Below are 22,436 nucleotides of genomic sequence, written 5' to 3' on the forward strand. Positions count from 1 at the left end.
AAGAGATCATGCCTGATTAACCTGATTGAATTTTTTAAAGGGGTGACTAAAGTAGTGGGAGGGGAATGTCTATGGATGTTATTAATATTGACTCCCAGAAGGCGTTTGATTTGATTAGATTAAGTCTTTCTTCAGACACTGTGAGCTAAAGTTGAAGCTCATGCAGTTAAAGGGAAGTTATTGACCTGGTTAGGAAATTGATTGAGTGGCAGTAGACAGAGAGAAGGGATAATTGGCAGGTACTTCAATTTATGGGATAGAACTAGTAGTGCCCTGCAATGATCTGTGTAGGGACCTCAAATATTAGTCGTATTTAACGATGAGAGAGCAACAAATCCAAGCTTGTTGATGACACAAGATAGGTGGCATTGTAAGCAGTGTAGTTTGAAACATAAAATTACAATGCGATATTGGTAGTTTAAGTGAATAGACAAAACTGGCAAATGGATTTCGTTGGAGGCAAACATGAGCTCATCTACTTTGGACCTAAAAAGAATATATCACAATGTGTTCTAAATGGTAAACAGCTAGGAACAGTTGAGGTCCAAAGAGACTTGGGGAACATGTACATCGATTATTAAAATGTCACAGACAAGTAGAAAAATAACCAAAAAGACAAATGGAATGCTGACCTTCATATCTAGAGGACTAGAACGCAAGGGATGGAAGCTACTCTAGAGCTATACAAACCCTTGGTTGAACCAAAAGTGGAGTATGAGCAGTTCTAGGCACCACACTTTAGGAAGAATATATTGGCCTTGGAGAAATTGCAGCGTAACTTTACTAGATTCCAAGGGCTAAATTACTAGGAGAGATTACACAAACTAAGGTTGTATTCCATGAAATTTAGAAGGTAAAGGGGTGATTTGGTTGAAGTTTTCAAAATATTTGGGGCACCAGAAAGGGTGTATAGAGAAAAACAATTTTTGCTGTTTAGGTCTAATACCAAGGCCATGGTCTAAAAATAACCAGACTTTTCATGAGTGAAATTAGGAAAGACTTCTACAGAAAAAGTTTGGAATATTCTTCCACAAACAGCAACTGATGCCAGGTCAATTGTTTTAAACTTGAGATTGACACATTTTTCTTGACCAAAGGTATTGAGGGATATACAGTTATGTTTGCAGCAGGGGTAAATATTTTTTTGAGGACTCTGAGGGGAAAAAAAACTGCCTAACTTAATTTTGTCAAGGGCTACGTTTTGGTTTTCGGGGGCTACTTTTTCATTTTCACTAGCTCCATTATTCAGTGATACAGTCTTATAGTGATAGGGCCTGCTGCAAAGAATCGGTTTCAGGATGAATAAGTAAGAAATTTTACTTCAGACATATCATTGGACAGAATTTTCTGTGCTCGCTGGCGGCGGGCGTGATAGGTGGCGCAAGCAGACAATATGGCACTATCGGTTTCACGATGGCAGAAAGGCAGGTTGCGATGGTCCACTCAGCCTGCTGACAGCGGGCCGTGTTTCCCATCGGTCGTCGGAAACCTCATTATAAAACATGGGCATATCTTTATCAGGCCATCCCACCAGGCTCTTGCATTCCCGCTGGATTGACAGTCCACATCGGTGGGAAAGCACGCCAACCGGTTTCACAACAGCACAGAGGCGACATGCACTTGGCGGCCTGCACTTTGGGTGAACTGGAGGTGAGTGCACAGGGCTCCACAGGTGACCTGTGGGATCTCACAAGCCTCCACCCACAAATACATCCATGTGGCCTCAGATGCCATCTTCGTGAGGGCACATTACTTTGTGCATTTTGCCTGGGACCAGGATGCAAGTGCGTTCGGATTTGCCCAGATCTTGAGTTTCCCAGAGTTGCAGGGTGTGATTGACTGCACTCATGTGGCACTCAGATCTCTGTAGCAACACACAGTGGATTACATCAACCACAAGGGTTTACATTTGCTGAATGTGCAGCTGGTGTGCGACCACCAGAAACGCATCCTGCAGGTGTGCGCATGGTTTCCAGGCATGTACACGATGCCTACCTCCTCAGTCGGTCACAGATCCCTGGAGTCTTCCAGGGTTCACAGAAGCTGCCGGGATGGCAGGGACAAGGGCTACCCACAGAGACTGTGGCTGATGACACCCGTGCAATGGCCTCAGATTGCAGCAGGGCGACAATATAATGAGGCTCATGCTGCAGCTTGCAACTTGGTGGAGCAGAACATCAGGATTCTGAAGATGAGGTTCCAGTGCCTGGACCGGTCTGGTGGAGCCCTGCAATACAGTCCACAGAGGGTGTCAGCATCACCGTCGTCTGCTGTGCCCTTTACAACCTGGTGCTCCAATGGGGAGATGAGCTGACTGAGGAAGAAATGGAGGAGCTATACGCCTCCTCCCAAGAGGATACGCCAACGGGGATGAAGGTGAGGGGGTCCTTGGTAGTGATGATGATGGGGATGAGGCTCTTGCACCGGCTAGATGAGACAGGCTTGCTCGGGAGGCCCTATTGGCTGCTAGATTTGTGGAAGATGATATGCAATGAGGTGACTCCATAGTTCCTCACATCACATTTGTGGGGACCTTGATTTTGGCCATTCTGCTACCAGTCTGTGACCTCTCTTGTGTGCCAGCTTGTCCTACATGGATAGAGTTGGAGAAAGTGTAAGCAGAACATCTGTCAGGTCAGATGATAAGTATGCCTGGCCTTTGTGGGTTGTTGAGTGGTCCCATGGATGGAATGAGGACAATGACGGTGTGTGTGAAAGAGTGAATGTGATGTCCCTTGAACCAGCAGTGAATGCGTGCCATGTAGCTGTGTGATGGATTTGGGAGTGTGAGGGTTGAGTGATGAGATGAGTGACTTGCCTGGCGGAATGGAGATCATTCATCCTCTTAGGACACTGGGTGGCTGTCCTCTTTTGCATGGCGTTGGCACTGACCACCGCTGCTACCACTGCCCAAGCTGAGTTAGTGCTATTACTGCTCATCCTGCAGCCAGAGCAGGGGGTAGGGGACATCCCGGTGGGCCTCCATGGCATCCAAAGTTTGCTCGAGAGTCGCATCCCTGAACCTGGAGTCTGCAATCTTCTTCAGTTTCAGGGCCATGTCTTCCATGCAGCAGTGGTGAGCAGAAAGCACTGATGTGTGTGCTTGTGGCTAAATTTTAAACATGGTGTCTGGTGTGATGCAGCGGCGGGGTGATAGTGGGAGGGCAAATGAAAGCCCACCTGCCATGGAAACGTCGGTTTACCCACCCGCTACCACACTTGGTGCAAATTTGGGAAAATTCCACCCATTGTATGCTGACTTATAAATTTGGAGAATTTTAATCGTTAGATAACTTCTGGGTAGGTATTAATTTAGCAAAGGTAATATTTATCATAGGTCATCATTTTTATTACAAAAAGGCTGCAGAAACAACTGAAACATTTATTAAATGAAATCTTGAATTATGAGTTAAAATTTATAGAATGAGTGGAACCATCAATAAGATAATGAACTAAGGTTTCAATACCTGGTCATTGGGGAAAAACAAGTTTGTTGTAGAAGGGGAACAATCATTATTGATAAAGGATGAGCCAGTTAACTTCTCTTTATACGAAGCTGAATTTTAATTTCCATAACATTATGTAATGCAGAATTCTATGGATTTTCATGAACAGGGAGTGACAGTATATATATTTTTTAAAAAAAAGAGCCATTTGTAATGAGTACTGAAATAATTAAAAACCTAAGGCACTGCGCTTAGGACTGTAACACTTGAATTCCCAGGCAATCAATACCTTATGCGGATGTAGTATGTGCATCTTAATTGTATGTTTAAGTCCTATTGCATTAACTAATCTAATACTTACATTCAATACTTAACGTTTGTTCTGCTCACCATCTCTGTTTCTGGAGGACCCTCCTTGACCTCCAATTGTAAGTTCCCTCCTTCCTGCCCCTACAATCATAGATTCTATATCTGGAAGAGCAGCAGGAGAGAGGGGACCTGTGATTAGCAGAGCTGGAGCAACAACCATGAGAGAGTGGGAACCTCTGTTTGGAGGAGCAACTCCTTAGTGCATGGCTCCTTCTTTAAAATTCTTCCATAGGATGTGAGGTTTGTTGGCAAGGTCAGATTTTGTTGGCCATCCCTAATTGCCCTTGAGAAGGTGGTGGTGAGCTTCCTTCTTGAACCGCTGCAATCCATTGGAGCAGGTACAACCACAGTGCTGCTTGGAAGGGAGTTCCAGGATTTTGATCCCATGACTGTGAAGGAACGTTGATTATAGTTTCATGCGAGGATAGTGTGGGGCTTGGAGGGGAACTTGGAGGTGGTGTATCCATGTGTCTGCTACCCTTGTCCTTCTAGCTGTTACAGTTTCTGCGTTTAGAAAGTGCTGTTGAAGGACCCTTGGTGACTTGCTGCAGTGCATCTTGTAGGTGGTACACACTACTGCCACTGTGCCAGTGTAGAAGATGAGAATGTTTAAGTTGGTGGATGGGCTGCCAATCAGGCGGGTTGTCCTGGATGGTGTTGAGCTTGTGTTGTTGGGGTTGCACTCATCCAGGCAAATGGAGAGTATCCCATCTCACTCCTGACTTGTGCCTTGTAGATGGTGGACAGGCTCTGGGGAGTCAGGAGGTGAATTATCCGCCTCAGAATTCGCAGCATCTGACCTGATCTTGTAGCTACAGTATTTATATAGCTGGTTCAGTTTCAGGTCAATGGTAACTCCCAGGATGTTGACAGTGGGGCATTCTACGATGGTAATGCCATTGAACATCAAGGGGATACCGTTAGCATTTCTCTTGTTGAAGATGGTCTTTGCCTTGTACTCGTGTTACTTGAATGTTACTTGCCACTTATCAGTCCAAGCCTGAATGTTGTCCAGGTCTTGCTGTACATGGACATGGACTGTTTTGGTATCTGATGAGTTGTGGATGGTACTGAACATTGTGCAGTCATCAGCGAGCACCTCCACGTCTGACCTTATGATGGAAGAAAGGCCATTGATTAAGCAGCTGAATATATTTGATCTTAGGACATGACATGAGGAGCTCCTGCAGCAATATCTTGGAACTGAGATGGCTGACCACCAACATCCCATAACCACCTTTCATAGCGTTAGTACGACTCTAACCAGTGGAGAGTTATCTCCTTGATTCCCATTTAATTCAGTTTTGCCAGGGCTCTTTGATGCTACACTCGGTCTGATGCTGCCTTGACGTCAAGGGCAGGTAGTCACTCACCTCCCATCTTGAGTTAAGCCCTTATGTCCATGTTTGAACCAAGACAGTAATGAGGCCAGGAGACAAATGGCAGTTGCGGAACACAAATCGAGTGTCAATGCGCAGGTTATTGCTGTGTAAGGTGCTGCTTGATAGAACTGTCAACAACATCTTCCATCACTTTGCTGGTGAGAAAGAGGAGGCTGACGGGGCAGTAGGTAGCTGGATTTGTCCTGCTTTTTGTGGACAGGACATACCTAGGTGCTATGAAAGGGGTTTTATTTTCCACATTGCCAACTAGAAGCCAGTGCTGCAGCTGTACTGGAACAGCTTAGCTATCCGCTTGTCTAGTTCTGGAACACAAGTCTTTAGTACTATTACTGGGGTGTAGTTAGGGCCCATTGACTTTGCAATACCCAGTGCCATCAGCTGTTTCTTGATGTGAGGCAGAATGAATTGAATTGACTGAAGATTGAGACCTGTGATGCTGGGGGCCTCGGGAAGAGGCTGAGATGAATCATTCATTTGGCAATTCTGGCTGAAGAGATGTGCTGAGCTCCTTATCGTTGCAGATTTGTGGAGCATCCTCCTCCGGTCCGTTGTTTAATTGTCTGCCACCATTCATGACTGGCTGTGTCTTGAATGTTGGTTGCTGGTTAAGTTTTAAGAGCATAACTTCCACCAGATTTGATGGGCTGAATTTTCTGCACATGGAATATTTTCAGCCATTGGGACTACTTATGGTCCCATAACTTGGCCATCAGAACACTTCTCCTTTTGGGTCAAATTACCAGAAGACAACCAATTGGCAGACCATTTCCAGGTTTGTTGTCCCAAGTCTGGGCAAGGAGAGGGCCAGTCAATATGCTAGCAGCCTTCACAGTGGCTGAAATGTCAGTGTGCTACTGAGGCTAAAGTGTTGAAGGAGGGCAGAGCGAAATAGCTGCAAGAAAAAACTGAGGGAACCGGTGGCCAACTCTACCCTGAGCACCAGCTGTTAGAGCAGTCTTCAGAAACTGCTCTTGCAATGGAAAACCTCTGCTCTCAGATGCCCCCAGACGTTTGCACCATTAGACGGTCAGATTCCATCTTATTATCATGCTGCGCCAACCTCCCCCGTGACCTCCTCTGAATAGCCAATGTACTCACACAGCAAGAGGGCCCCTGTTGCACTTTCAGAATTGAATGTTTTTCAGCCCATTGCGGAGTTTACTTGGAGCTGGTGTACTCGGTCACTGCCTTTGTCCCTTCAGACACGGCGTTCCCCGGGCAGCAGCAGGCACACGGCGGTCTGGGCCTCCCGGGAGCTGATGGTGCTGCGCTTGTTGTAATGGTCCAGGTGGGAAGCCTCACCTGCGATGCGCTCGAAAATATCATTCACGAACGAATTCATGATGCTCATGGCCTTGGAGGAGATGCCAGTGTCGGGGTGAACCTGCTTCATCACTTTGTAGGTGTAGATGGAATAACTCACCTTCCTCGACACTTGCTGCTTCTTGTCGCCCTTTGCTTCCGGTTTCTTTAAGGCTTTCTTGGCTCACTTCTTGAGAGCTGGTTTCTTCTCATCAGCCATCTTCAATTTCAGACACAGAAATGTATTGCCCTTGGAAATTTGCTGCTAATTGCCCATTTAACATAATTAATTGGCTTCCCACTGCTGGGTTGGCTTTTGTCATCACACGGAAGCTGCCTTTAGGAAAGTAGGAGGAGTAAGTGGGATCTGTCATGAGATATTAATGTGTATAGTGTTATTGGAAATTGTTTTTTAAAATAGAATTCTAGTGGGGCTTTGTGTCAAGGTGTGTGTCTGTGTGCGTCTCAATTGGATTAAAGCCAGCTAGTCTGGGTGCTTTGATGTATAGTGGTTTTGAGATGTTAATTGGGTGAACAGTAAGGTAAACTGTTCATTTGCATTTGTTGAATAAACCATTCAAGACTCTGGGTAAAATCTTGCACCAAGCTGGTAGAAGCCAAACAATGTGTTTATTTTTTCAACTTATGACTAAAATTGGTGCTATGAAAGGGGTTTTATTGTTAGAAGAACTGAAGTTCAAAAGGTATAGTGATATAATGGAAAATTTACATTCAAAGGGAAAGCTAGGTTTATAAAGAAAGATGTGCGTGTGTGTGCATGTATATGTGCGTGCGTGTGTGTGCATGTATATGTGCGTGCGTGTGTGTGCATGTATATGGGCGTGCGTGCGTGTGCATGTTTATGTGCGAGTGCGTGTGCATGTTTATGTGCGAGTGCGTGTGCATGTTTATGTGCGAGTGCGTGTGCATGTTTATGTGCGAGTGCGTGTGCATGTTTATGTGCGAGTGCGTGTGCATGTTTATGTGCGAGTGCGTGTGCATGTTTATGTGCGTGTGCATGTTTATGTGCGTGCGTGTGCATGTTTATGTGCGTGCGCGTGCATGTTTATGTGCGTGCGCGTGCATGTATATGTGCGTGCGCGTGCATGTATATGTGCGTGCGCGTGCATGTATATGTGCGTGCGCGTGCATGTATATGTGCGTGCGCGTGCATGTATATGTGCGTGCGCGTGCATGTATATGTGCGTGCGCGTGCATGTGTATGTGCGTGCGCGTGCATGTGTATGTGCGTGCGCGTGCATGTGTGTGTGCGTGCATGTGTATGTGCGTGCGCGTGCATGTGTATGCGCATGCATGTGTATGTGCGTGCGTGTGCATGTGTATGTGCGTGCGTGTGTATGTGCGTGCGCGTGCATGTGTATGTGCGTGCGCGTGCATGTGTATGTGCGTGCGCGTGCATGTGTATGTGCGTGCGCGTGCATGTGTGTGCATGCGCGTGCGTGTGTGCGTGCGCGTGCATGTATGCGTGCGCGTGCATGTGTGTGTGTGCGTGCGCGTGCGTGCGCGTGCATGTGTGTGTGCGTGCGCGTGCATGTGTGTGTGTGTGCATGTGTGTGCGCGTGCATGTGTGTGCGTGCGCGTGCATGTATGTGTGCGTGCGCGTGCATGTATGTGTGCGTGCGCGTATGTGTGCGTGTGCGTGCGTGTATGTGTGCGTGTGCGTGCGTGTATGTGTGCGTGTGCGTGCGTGTATGTGTGTGTGCGTGTGCGTGCGTATGTATATGTGCGTGTGCATGTATATGTGCTTGTGTGTGCGTGTGCATGTGTATGTGCGTGTATACATGCGTGTGAGTGTGCATGTATATGTGCATGTGCATGTATATGTGCGTGTATGTGCGTGCTTGTATGTGCGTGTATACGTGCGCGTGTGTGCGTGTGCATGTATGTGCGCATGTGTGCGTGTGTATGTATATGTGCATGTGTGCGTGTGCATGTATATGTGCGCGTGTTCGTGTGCGCGTGTGTGCGTGTACACGTTTATGCGCGCGGGTGCACGTATATGCGCGCGGGTGCATGTGCATGTATGTGTGCGTGTGCATGTATGTGTGCGCATGTATGTGTGCATGTGTGTGCGCGTGTGCACATGTATGTGTGCGTGCGCAAGTATTTGCGTGTGCCTGTATATGCGTGTGCGTGTATACGTGCGTGAGTGTGCGCGTGTATACATGCGTGAGTGTGCGCGTGTATACGTGCGTGAGTGTGCGCGTGTATACGTGCGTGAGTGTGCGCGTGTATACGTGCGTGAGTGTGCGCGTGTATACGTGCGTGAGTGTGCGCGTGTATACGTGCGTGTGTGCGCGTGTATACGTGCGTGTGTGTGCGTGTATACGTGCGTGAGTGCGCGCGTGTATGCGTGCGTGCACGTGTATACGTGCGTGTGCGTATGTGTATGTGCGTGTGCTTGCGTGTGCATGTATGTATGCGTGTGCTTGCGCGTGCAAGTATACGTGCGTGCGTGTGCGTGTATATGTGCGTGTGCGTGTATATGTGCGTGTATGTGCGTGTGCATGTATGTGTGCGTGTGTGCGCATGTATGTGTGCAAGTGTGTGTGCGTGTGCACATGTATGCGTGCGCAAGTATTTGCGTGTGCGTGTATATGTGTGCGCGTGTGCGCAAGTATGCGTGCGTTTGCGCATGTATACGTGCGCGAGTGTGCGCATGTATACGTGCGTGTATGCGTGCGCATGTGTGCGCGTGTATGCTTGCGTGTGTGCGCGTGTATGCTTGCGTGTGTGCGCGTGTATGCGTGCGTGTGCGCGTGTATGCGTGCGTGTGTGCACGTGTGCATGTATATGTGCGTGCGTGTGCATGTATGTGCGTGCGTGTGCATGTATGTGTGCGTGCGTGTGCATGTATGTGTGCGTGCGTGCGCATGTACGTGTGCGTGCGTGCGCATGTACGTGTGCGTGCGTGCGCATGTACGTGTGCGTGCGTGCGCATGTACGTGTGCGTGCGTGCGCATGTACGTGTGCGTGCGTGCGCATGTACGTGTGCGTGCGTGCGCATGTACGTGTGCGTGCGTGCGCATGTACGTGTGCGTGCGTGCGCATGTACGTGTGCGTGCGTGCGCATGTACGTGTGCGTGCGTGCGCATGTACGTGTGCGTGCGTGCGCATGTACGTGTGCGTGCGTGCGTACGTGTGCGTGCGCGCGTACGTGTGCGTGCGCGCGTACGTGTGCGTGCGCGCGCGTGTGCGCGTACGTGTGCGTGCGCGCGCGTACGTGTGCGTGCGCGCGCGTTTATATGTGTGAGCGCATGCATGTGTGCGTACGCGTGTGAGCGCATGTATGTGTGCGTGTGCGCGTGCATGTTCGCGCACGTATGCGTGCGCGTGCATGTATATGTGCGTGTGCTTGCGCGTGCATGTATATGTGCGTGTGTTTGCGCGTGCATGTATATGTGCGTGCATGTGCGTGTGCGTGCATGTATAAGTGAGTGCGTGCATGTATAAGTGCGTGCATGTATAAGTGCGTGCATGTATAAGTGCGTGTGCGTGCATGTATAAGTGCGTGCGCGTGCATGTATAAGTGCGTGCGCGTGCATGTATAAGTGCGTGTGCATGCCTGTGCATGTATATGTGCGTGTGTGTGCGTGTGCATGTATGTGTGCGTGTGTGTGCGTGTGCATGTATGTGTGTGTGCATGTATATGTGCGTGTGCGTGCGTGTGCATGTATATATGTGCGTGTGCGCGTATATGTGCGTGTGCGCGCATGTGCATGTGTGTATGTGCGTGTATATGTGTGCGTGTGCATGTATACGTGTGCGTGCGTGTGCATGTATACGTGTGCGTGCGTGTGCATGTATACGTGTGCGTGCGTGTGCATGTATACGTGTGCGTGCGTGTGCATGTATACGTGTGCGTGCGTGTGCATGTATACGTGTGCGTGCGTGTGCATGTATACGTGTGCGTGCGTGTGCATGTATACGTGTGCGTGCGTGTGCATGTATACGTGTGCGTGCGTGTGCATGTATACGTGTGCGTGCGTGTGCATGTATACGTGTGCGTGCGTGTGCATGTATACGTGTGCGTGCGTGTGCGCGTATACGTGTGCGTGCGTGTGCGCGTGCATGTATATGTGCTTGCGTGTGCGCGTGCATGTATATGTGCTTGCGTGTGCGCGTGCATGTATATGTGCTTGCGTGTGCGCGTGCATGTATATGTGCATGCATGTGCGCGTGCATGTATGTGTGCGTGTGTGCGTGTGCATATATATGTGCGTGTGTGCGTGTGCATATATATGTGCGTGTGTGCGTGTGCGTGTATATGTGCGTGTGTGTGTGCGTGTGTGCGTGTGCATGTATGTGTGTGCGTGTGTGTGCGTGTGCATGTATATGTGCGTGTGCGCGTATATGTGTGTGTGCGCATGTCTGTGCGTGCACGTGTGTGCACATGTATGTGTGCGTGCATATGCGTGCACGTATATGTGCGTGCGTGTGCGCGCACGTATACGTGCGTGTGTGCATGTATACGTGCGTGTGCATGTATATGTGCGTGTGCTTGCACGTGCATGTATGTGTGCGTGTGCGTGCATGTATGTGTGCATGTGCGTGCATGTATGTGTGCGTGTGCGTGCATGTATGTGTGCGTACATGTATGTGTGCGTGTGCGTGCATGTATGTGTGCGTGCGTGTGTATGTGTGCGTGTGTGTGTATGTGTGCGTGTGTGTGTGCATGTTTGTGTATGTGTGCGTGTATGTGTGTGCATGTATGTGTGCCTGCGCATGTATATGTGCGTGTGCATGTATATGTGCGTGTGTGTGTGTGTGCATGTATATGTGCGTGTGTGTAAGGTAGAGGCATTTAAGACTTGTTGCTAAATTAATAAATGTTTAATTTAGTTTTATATAAAAACCACGAGATTCGATGGTCATATTCCTACTGAAGTCAAAGCTTGCATCTCAAAATTACAAATTGCAAAACGGGATTATGACAGTTGTTTCAAGTTTCCCTCTGGGATTTGAACAATTCAGCATTTACCGTCGGCTGTGTCATAATAGGACCATGTTGAGGAGCTGGCATGGTGTCTTTCTCCGCTATTTTCTGGGTCCTTTCCCATTTCCAACCTTGCCTCCAAGTCCCTGGTAAAATTCTTCCTCATGCTTTTCTTTTAAATTTCAGTGAATTTTGCTATAAAGAAACTTCACACTCAAAGTTGTTGGCTTGAATGTCCAATGGCGTTGCTTGCTAATTTGTGTGGTGTGTGTGTTTACCTATTTACTTGTTGTGAATGGCCAAACTCATGTGATGTTAAGTGCTGAGTTTTCAACAAACCAGTACATAATTTTAAGAACTTTTAACTTTTTTTAAGTTGCCAGTGTAATTTTTTTTTTCACGTTTCAGGTGAAACACTTTGTTTTGAAGAACCCATCAGATCTACCAGTTACAGTGCAGATAATGCCAGTTGCTCACTATCCGAATCCAGAAGAGGTTTTAGGTCTGCTGAAGAATTGGTAAACAGCCATTTTTTCACTTTAACTGTACTTGAACCAGAAAAATAGCTGATTTCTAACAGCTGTTAGAATTCTTTGAGGAGGTAACGAGTAGGTTAGACAAAGGAGAGCCAATGGATGTTATCTACTTTGACTTCCAGAAGGCCTTTGACAAGGTGCCACACAAGAGACTGCTCAGTAAGATAAGAGCCCATGGTGTTAGAGACAAGGTACTAGCATGGATAGAAGATTGGCTGTCTGGCAGGAGGCAGAGAGTGGGGACAAGGGGGTCCTTCTCAGGATGGCGGCCGGTGACTAGTGGAGTTCCGCAGGCGTCAGTGTTGGGACCTCAACTTTTCACTTTATATGTTAATGATCTAGATGAAGGAACTGAGGGCATCCTGGCTAAGTTTGCAGATGATACAAAGATAGGTGGAGGGACAGGTAGTATTGAGGAGGCGGGGCGGCTGCAGAAGGATTTGGACAGGTTAGGAGAATGGGCAAAGAAGTGGCAGATGGAATACAACGTGGGGAAGTGTGAGGTCATGCACTTTGGTAGGAAGAATAGAGGCATAGACTATTTTCTAAATGGGGAGAGAATTCAGAAATCTGGAGTGCAAAGGCACTGAAGAGTCCTAGTCCAGGATTCTCTTAAGGTTAACTTGCAGGTTGAGTCAGTAGTTAGAAAGGCAAATGCAATGTTGGCATTTATTTCGAGAGGACTAGAATATAAAAGCAGGGATGTGCTGCTGAGGCTTTATAAGGCTATGGTCAGACCACATTTAGAATATTGTGAGCAGTTTTTGGCCCTGTATCTCAGGAAGGATGTTCTGGTCCTGGAGAGGGTCCAGAGGAGGTTCATGAGAATGATCCCAGGAATGAAAGGCTTAACAGAAAAGTTTGAGGACTCTGGGTCTACACTCGGAGTTTAGAAGGATGAGGGGGGATCTGATTGAAACTGACAGAATACTGAAAGGCCTGGATATAGTGGACGTGGGGAAGATGTTTCCATTAGTAGGAGAGACTAGGACCTGAGGGCACAGCCTCAGAGTATAGGGAAGACCTTTTACAGCAGAGATGAGGAGAAACTTCTTTAGCCAGAGAGTGGTGAATCTATGGAATTCATTGCCACAGAAGGCTGTGGAGGCCAGGTCATTGAGTGTATTTAAGACGGAGATAGATAGGTTCTTGATTGGTAAGGGGATCAAAGGTTATGGGGAAAAGGCGGGAGAATGGGGTTGAGAAACTTATCAGCCATGATTGAATGGCGGAGCAGACTCTAAGGGCCGAATGGCCTAATTTCTGCTCCTATGTCTTATGGTCTTAAATTGAATTAGATTGTGTCATTTTCCACTGCATCATTCCATGTTGTCCTCTGCTACTCATCCACATAAATGTATTTAACTGATGAATAATATGAAACATAAAAACCACCCTTGCCACTCAAATTTTGCATATGCAAACAAAGTTGTAGCATTTCTTAGTTTCAAAGTTCTAATCTTTCTATGGTTTTATCTCCTACTGGAAGTTTGTTTCCATGAGGCTGTTTTTCCTCTAGCTTCTCTCATAGAGGCTATTCCTGTAACTGTACCACAAGCTTGGGCAGTTAGTATTGTGGAACATCATAGCCGAGTTAATATCTGCATGACTACTTTCCAACAGGGGTCTATGGATGATAAAGAGCAGAAACCCTGGTGCTTAATCCGTTTCATCCATTCCCCAACCCAATTAAGATGATTTGTGGGACTCCTGTTGCCCCCTGACTAAGATCAGCCTTCTCTGCACTTAACTGGTAACCAAAGATGAGACCCACTGTCCCCTGTGATTCAACTACATGCCGTGTTTGCCATCTGAGACTAAAACTTGACACTGCCTTGACCTATTATTTTGAGACAGTATAAATAATGTGGCAAAACCAGTGCCTGTAGCAGCGAGAAAGTATGGTTAGTCACAGAGGTTTTTCAGGTATTCTCAAGTGGCAAATCTATGAATTACCAATAATGTAGTGAGAATACAGATAAAAGGGAAACAAAATTTGTACATACACTTTCGCCTTTAACCTGAGCCTGTAATTGCAAGTTATTTTCTCAACAGTTTTATTTGGGTCTGGCAGATAATTCAGTTATTTAATTTTTAAAGGTACAAGCTAAGAAGACAAGATATTAGTGTCACAGCAAATGAATTTAGACTGGTAAAGCCCCCTGGCAGTAAGGCAAGTTCAATTCCATATGTTTTTCTAATACTTTGTGTTTAAATGCAACATCGTGATGTAGAGTGTATAATTAAGTGTATGAAACTTTGTTTTTATTTTTCATCTTTTAAATATAACATTTAAGTTACCTCCTCACAAAATGTTGTGGAAAATGCTCCATGATCTGTACTAAAGCTGCCCTGAAACTGATTCCTAGGGGTGAACATGACCACATGGTCTGACATTTATGGTGAGTATAACGGTGAGGCTGTTGGCACTCTCCATTTTAATGGAGAAAGTCTGGCAACAAGTTCTGGAGTACGTGCATTTGCAATTAAATGTGGAAGCTGCTGTTAGAAATACAGTGTTCCATCACAGGGTGTGCTGTTGCATTACTTGCCAATGAATTTGGCACTGACATGACGACTGCAATATCATGAACTTGTGGTATTTGCCCACCAGTACTGCACTAAAACCAATATAAAGTTAAGGCCGGTGCATTCAGTAGAAAGTTAGGTTTTAACAGCATGGTAAATGCTCGTTGCTGCTGAACAAGCTCTCTAGCCCTGCAAAAATAACTTTACAAGCACGGAATCTCATTCCCATAGAAGAAAATTAGTGCTAAAAACTTTTTAAAAAGAAATCCTTTTTTTACTTACTGAGTCTGTTGATGGGTCATCACTTGAAAAGTTAACCCTGTTTCTTCCACAGATGTTGCCTCACCTGAGTATTTCCAGCATTTTTTGTTTTTATTTCAATTACTTTTACTTTTAATATGTCTCTTTTATCTCTCCTTAATGCCATCTGTATTTCCCAATATTTATTTCTTTTTCTGTACACCACTTAAACCTTTATTTTTTTGTCTTGTACTTCTGCTTTGGCATAGACACTACAGGTCTCCTGTAGACTGGAAAAGATGCCAGATTAGAGGAAATCTCTGTTGACTAGTGCACAAAAAATCTGTGTGCAGTTGTCAGAGGTAAATGGCAAGCGCCATTCCTTTGTTCCTGAAAGCAAATTCGGCCCAATGATTTATCTTCCAATTTTCTTTCCCTCACCTGTTTTTTGTTACCTCCTTTCTTCCTCCCCACTTGATAGTTAATGAGAGACCTCTTGTGCATGGGAACTACCAGTGTGGACCCGTACACAGTTAACCTACCACAATGAGTTTTCCTTGAAGTAATTAATATAATTAATTTAGCGTTTTCTGAGTTATATAATATAGGTGACTGATAACTGTTACAATCGCAGCTGCTGTTATTTGCTGAGCAAACCAAATCCCAGAGGGAAACATGTCTTATTGATCACAAATTGTTTTTTGTATTTTGAAAATGAGGGGAAAACTGCTGATCCCAGAGCATAGAATCCCAGTAACACTTCTGGAATTTTAAAATTAGAAGATTTATTAACAAGAAGGAAAAAAGCTTAAACATGCAAGATTAAAATTACACAGTTAAACAGTCTTACAAAACATTCCTATAAAAAACCCACTTGTTCAAAACACAAAAACGAACTACATAACAACAGCTCTCATAGATTTTTAACCATAAAAATCCAGTTATATTACCCAAGATAAAAACAGCTGCTATTTTAATAAAGTATACCACATGACTTCTCACTCCCTTCCACTCTGCTGTGAAACCGAAAGAAGTTCAGAAACAGACTGCTTTCTGAAAACGGACTTTTGTGGCTTGAAACCGGATTACTGCTTCAAATTTGCAACATTTCTCAGCACAGAGCTAGACTCAGGACATCTCCCACAAGCAGCCAACACAACTGTACAAAACATCTTTCTTTAAATATCCTTTTTCCCTTTGATCTTAGGCTCCATTGTTCTAAGCACCTCTTTGAGATCAATTTTTTCAAAATATAAAAATCTTTCATGTTTTCCTATTGCCTCCACTTTCAGGTAAAATGAAATTTAATAACCTTCCCTTGTTTAACTATGAAACCTTTGTAAGTTGTAAAAGTCCCTTGTCACTTCCAAACTTCCTTTGAAATTCAACAGCTGAAAGTCAAGTCCTTACCTATCACCTAATGCAAATTCTAAAACCCAAGCTATTGACTCATACATTCAACTTCACCATAGCCTTTCATTACAAATACATGCATTTAGCATCCTTTACCTTTCATCTCTCTGCTCCCACAGACAAGTGGTTTTACTAACCTTTCGCAGTTTAATTTTCACTCACTCACACACACTCCCTCCCATCCTCCCTGAATACCACCATATTTCCAAAAATATTTTTTTAAAAATAACATCCGTCTTCACAACTCAGATCATTGGTCTGACTATAATGACCAGCATGCTAATGTGCTTAAGTAAAGCAAAAATTCCATCATGGTATGGAAAAAATAATTTTGTGATGTTTGTAATGAAATAGAGTGTGGAGAGTTACACACAGATGGAATTGGACAACAGACCGAGTGCTGGGATTCTTCGGTTGAATTTACAGCCTCGAGAGATGAGGAAGATTGGTGTTGAATTCACGCCAATAAGCCACAATTTAGTGACATCGCTCATACTGATAAGGTAAAATTCATCTTTAAGAAAAAGAAATGTGAATACCTAATTTTGAGTGAATTACTGCAGATGTTTTAAGTATCCATTGTGATATGGTTAGCACTACATTGCACCATAATGTAAAGCCTGTCTCTTTGTAATGTGTTATTACATAGATAAGTTTGTAACAGATTCCTCAATTTAAAGAGTATAAAATGTCCGTTAGAGTTGTATTATATCAGCAGAACAGAGTTATGATGTAACTGCTAGATTAACTGAATGGAAGTACAGATTTCCTTTTTGCCCCGTCTTTTTTTGAGTTAACACTGAGTGCCAGTTCCTGAATTAAACAATGGTTTTAAGAATTTTTCTGTTTGTGGGGTGCCCCTATTAAGTGCAAGTCTGATTTTTTTTTAATGCAAAATTGCTGCATGTATGATATTATGCTATTTCTTTTTAAAGAAACAATCTTACTATACTCGATGTGCTGATGGTGGAAGGCTTTGGAGCTAATGAAATGCTGAAAGTGGGAGGAAAACTGCCTGGAGCAGTGGGCTCACTTCGATTTAAGGTGCCGGAATCCACGCTAATGGAATGTAGAGACAGTAGGTATCTGAAACAAATGTTAAAACTAGTTTTGATTAAGCAGAGCCAAACTGATGTCATTTATTTTTATATGAAAGTTGCCTTTTTGAATCTATCAGCCTGTTTTAGTTCCCTGCCTAACAAGCATAATTAAATAGTGAAACTTGTTCAGTTTAAGTCAAAGTTCTCAGAAATATTCTCTGAATGTTTTTCTTTCATAAACCTAGCAACATTTGTTCTCAATTAAGAGGTCTTGTTTCAAATTGCAGTCATGCCTTATTCAAACTTGGATTGCTCCATGTCTCTAAGTTTCAAACTGGGCCCCTTGGGCTTCCTGTAGGGATGGCTCTGTTTATCTTCTGACAGCTGTCATTGTCTTTTGAAATTAAAACTGAGGAGAAGTCTGTTGAACAGTTGGTATTTACATGGTGTGTGCCAGTATTTGTTGAACGTTGACCACATAGGAAAACTTGAAAATAGCTAGTTTTGTGGATTCCTAACTAAGGAAGACTGGGTGAAAGGTTGTAGCATATTAACTAGCTTCCTTGATAAATGAGCCACCCCTTATCTAATGTCATCTGACATTGGCGACAAGTGTTGGGAAAGAAAATGCTATCTAGACCAGTAGGTAAAAAGATAGTAAGAAAGGTATAAAACTGAGTTAATACAAGACTCGATGCATTTCAAGCCAGGAGAATGTATTCTCCATGAAGTTCAGTGTGCTCCTTGCACAATTTGGAGAAAAACTTGACAATAGGAGAAAAACTTGAAATTATATAGCACCTTTCATGACCTTGAGATGTCCCTAAACACTTTACAGTCAGTTGGCACTTTTAAAATTGTTGTCACTTGTAATATATGTAGGAAACATGGTAGCCAGTTTGCACATTGCACGGTTCCAATGACAAGATAATCCAATTTTAGGGATGTTGGGGGCGAAGAATAAACATTAACCAAAATAATTCCCTATCTCTTTCCCATGGGATTGTTCTCTTGGGATTGTTTAACTTCTCATCCAAAAGGCAGCACCTCTGGACAGAGTATTTCCTCAGTGCTACACTGAAGTGTTAGCCTAGGTTATGTGCTCAAGTCTCTGGAGTGGAACATGAATTGAGTTTTCTAATTCGGAAGACATGAGTATTATGAGTCATGGCTGGCACCTTCAAAAACACCTCTGTGCTGGAGCAAACTCAAATACCTTAAGATAATGTGAAGCTTTTGATCTGAAACTGAAGTTTGTTGAATGCACTGACTTAATCTGACAATTTGCAGCACAGAAACAGGGCATTTGGCCCAATTGATCAATACCAGTGTTTATGCTCCCCACATGCCTCCAGCCTCATTACTTGTCTAACTCCATCAACATATCCTCCTATTCTTTTCTTCCTTTTCTCCCTTATGTATTTATTTAGCTTTGTCTTAACAACTCCTTGTGGTAGTAGGTTTGCACATTTTTAACAATTTTCTGAGTAAAAAAGCTACTCCTGAATTCCCTCTTCGATTTATTGATAACGATCTTATGTTCATAGCCCCTAGTTTTGGACTCCCCATAAGAGACCTGTAAGAGGCCAGACCTCAGTATACTCTTTTCTAGAGAAAGGAGTCACAGCCCATTCAGCCTTTCCAGTAGTTAAAGCCTCTTAAGTTCTGGTGTCATTCTTGTAAACCTTCATGCACTCTCTCCCATTGCCTCTATATCCTTTTGATAATATGTAGACCAGACTGAACATAATACACCAAGTGTAGTCTAGCTAAGGTTCTATGTAAGTTTAACAAATATCCTGCTTTTCAGTTCTATTGCCCTAGAAATGAACACCAGTGACTTTATTTTTTTATCTTTTTATGGCCTTGTTAACTTTCATTGCTAGTTTTTAATTTGTAAATGTGTATCTCTAGGTGCCTTTGCTCCTTTACCGGTTTAGATTCTTATTCTCCAAGAAGTATGCAATATTCCTATTCCTCCTACCTCACAGTTAACTGTATTGACATTCATTGCAATTTACATGCCCAATTGTCAAGCTTATTAACGTCATCTTGCATTTTGCTGCAATTTTCTTCAGTATTAGCTATACCCCTAAATTGGTGTCATCCAAAAGTTTTGAAGTTATGCTCCCTATTCCTAAGTAGTTATTTAAATATTTTTGTAAATCATGAACAGCTGTGGTCCCAGCACCCTTTCCTGTAGAACACCCACATCCCACCTTCCTCCAGCCGAAGTAACCCCTGCTGTAGCCATGCTGCTACTTGTTCCATGACTCCACATGCTCTGAATGAGATTAAACCAGCTGCCAATGTTACTCGTGTTATTAATTGGCAATTTGTTGATTGGGTGGTTGTAAATTGGGTATTGATGCCATTTAAAAGCATCATGTACTTCAAAAAGAAAAGATAGACTTTTCCTTCACTTAATTAAATTAGCACTGTGCAATGCAAATGGCAGATAGAGACAACCCCATTCCCTCCCCATGGCCCCAATTCTAGGTGACAAGTTTGGAGGTCTGGCTGTGGAGGTGAGCAGCAGCAAGGGAAAGCTTCTCCAAACGGGCAGCAAAAGTGTGTCAAGGCAAGTTATCTGGCATCAGTAGGCCTTGGTTTAATGCCTCATCTGAAACACAGCATCACCAACAATGTGGCACTCGTAGATTATCCACTCAAGTAGAAAGTTGGACATCTGGGGCTGTATGGACACAAATCTTTGAAGATGGCAGGACAAGTTGAGAGAAGGCTTTTAAAAAAAAAAGCATATGGAATCCTTGGCTTTTTAATAATGGCACAGAGTACAAAAGCAAGGAAGTCATGTTAAATGTTTATAGAACGTTGGTGAGGAGCAGCTGGAGTATTGTTCAATTCTGGGCACCACACTCCAGGAAGGATTTACGAACTTGGAGAAGGTGTAGTAGATGTTTACAGCCATCCCTCGTTTAGCAATCCTAATGGCTCCCTTAAAAATGGCATGCTAAATGAAAACGTGCTAAACAAAAATCACTTTCCTGTAAGAAAATATGTAATAAGGGTGATTTACATTCCTGACCTGCAATTTTTAGGTTAAAAGCCCAATTTTTATGTATTTAATATTTTTAATGTAATTTATGTATGCATTAAACACAGAAACAAATGAATAAGTGACAAAATATTATGAAAATTGTTTTTATTGGCACTTAAAGTACCATGCAGTACGGTGGTGATTGAAGATTATTTTAGTGAGTCTGTAAAAGACTCATCGTTATCTGACTTACTTGGTAGCCACAACTGAAGGACGGAGCAGCTAAGCTGCTAGAAGCTGATGGTTGACTTTTCTTCAAAAACTGGTTCATCCTAGTTTTCTTGGAAAACCCCTGCCTTCCCCTGGCAATTGCTTTGTAATATTGAATGGATTTATCCAAGTCATGGCAAACACTGGAGCTATGATTTACCATGGGGTCCATATCTTGAATGATTGACTGCATCTCATTAGAGGGAGGTGGTGACGTAGTGGTGTCGTCACTGGACTAGTAATCCAGAGACTCAGAGCATCTTTGTAAACCCAGGAAAAGCATGCACACGTTCTGGCCAAATCTTGCGCCAAACTGCATTTAATGTTGGACTTCACCCCAAGACTCACCAATGAACTTGATGACATGTATGTTGTTGAAATTTATATCTGAGAATACCATAGTTACTAAATTCTCTTGATTTCAGAGTCAAAAGGAAGTGAACTCAACTTGACCATCAGAAAGAGCTTTAAGGTTGAAAACGTTGGAGCACTGACTGTCACAGTGATTTCGATGAGCATTAATGGATACAAATGTCAAGGATTTGGGTTTCAGATTCTGAAATGTGAATCATTCATACTGGATGCTAATTCTTCACATGAGATCAGCATTGTGTAAGTACACATGATGGATAATGAACAATTGAGATTTGCATTTGCTTCAGATGGATAGTAGCAATAGCCAGGAAACTGTGAATTAGTGAGTGTTAACCATTGTATTTAAATAATATTCTAAGTAACTCACTTTGTCATTGTTTTAGGTGACCAAAGTACCCTGTTATTGATCACCATTGCAATTCATTCTGTTAATGCCAAGACACACTTCAAATGTCAGAAGACTGGATTGGGTTGTCAATTGGTTACAATTTCCTTTTCCAATTCTGGGAATAAAATTTTGAATCCATCTCAGACTGATGGTATGAAAGTCTCCTTTCTCAGACTGCTGCTTCTCAGGGGTGCTGTAGGCTCGAGAAAGAATTTGCAGTTATGTGGCATCTATCATAGTCTCACCCGGTGTATCTCGCAGCTTATGAAGTACTCTTAAGTTTAATTGTTATTGCAATGTAGAGAAATTCTGAAGACAATTAGTACATATTTCATGATTTTGGAACAAATGTACATTTTCTTCAGTGTTAGTGATGGTTGGGGTGGGGTTAGGAGGGGTGGATTCAAACAGCATTGATTTCTCCTTTCACCACCCGTCCATAAACTGAAAGGTGTTTTGATTTGATGACAGAAAACATTCTGGAAATAATGAGAGACCAAGGGTCTAATGTGAATGAGGATCTTAAATTAGTAAAGAAATAGAACTGAAGAAATTAATATACATAAAATTCGACAAATCCCCTGGACCTGATGGCCCACATCTCAGGGTTTTAACAGCGTTGTCTGCAGAAATAGTGGATGCATTAGTTTCAGTCTTTCAGAAAAAACCTAGATTATAGAATGGCCCTTGTGGATTGGAAAGTAGCAAACATAACCCCATTATTCAATAAATGAGGGAGGGAAAAAACAGGAAACTATAAGCTAGGTAGCCTGACATCAGTAGTAGGGAAAATATTAAAATATATTATTAGGGAAACGTCTGGCAGCCACTACTGATTGATGAAAAGCAAATTGTGTTTTGAGTTTTTTTAAATTGTAACTAGCAAAGCAATAAGGAATATGTAGTATCTTTGGATTTTCTGAAAGCATAAGTAGTAGAGAATTAGGGTTTGTGGAATTGGGGGTAACATGTTCACATGAATTGAAGCTTGGTTAATGGACAGAAAACAGAGTAGGAATAAGTGGATCATTTTCCATTGATAACTAGTGGGGTACAACAAGGATCAAGAGCTTCGACAGCCTACTTATAGCCTGTATAAATGATTTGGATGAGTGTAATGTATCAAAGTTTTCTGGCTGTACAAAGTAAGCTTTGAAGAAGGCGAAA

At 43.6% G+C, this 22,436-nt stretch overlaps 1 protein-coding gene across 2 annotated transcripts in view; it reads left to right on the top strand.

The window, feature by feature from the left end:
• Positions 1-22,436, top strand: part of tmem131l (transmembrane 131 like) — a 177,923-nt gene that overhangs the window by 124,451 nt on the left and 31,036 nt on the right. For both annotated transcript variants that reach the window (XM_041193310.1, XM_041193320.1), the window contains exons 18-22: positions 11,886-11,995; positions 14,114-14,186; positions 16,550-16,698; positions 17,131-17,273; positions 20,932-21,118. In XM_041193310.1, the coding sequence (XP_041049244.1) occupies positions 11,886-11,995; positions 14,114-14,186; positions 16,550-16,698; positions 17,131-17,273; positions 20,932-21,118 (662 nt within the window). The remainder of the gene's footprint in view (positions 1-11,885; positions 11,996-14,113; positions 14,187-16,549; positions 16,699-17,130; positions 17,274-20,931; positions 21,119-22,436) is intronic.

Source organism: Carcharodon carcharias, chromosome 1 (genome assembly GCF_017639515.1).
Source record: "Carcharodon carcharias isolate sCarCar2 chromosome 1, sCarCar2.pri, whole genome shotgun sequence".
Lineage (NCBI taxonomy): Eukaryota > Metazoa > Chordata > Chondrichthyes > Lamniformes > Lamnidae > Carcharodon > Carcharodon carcharias.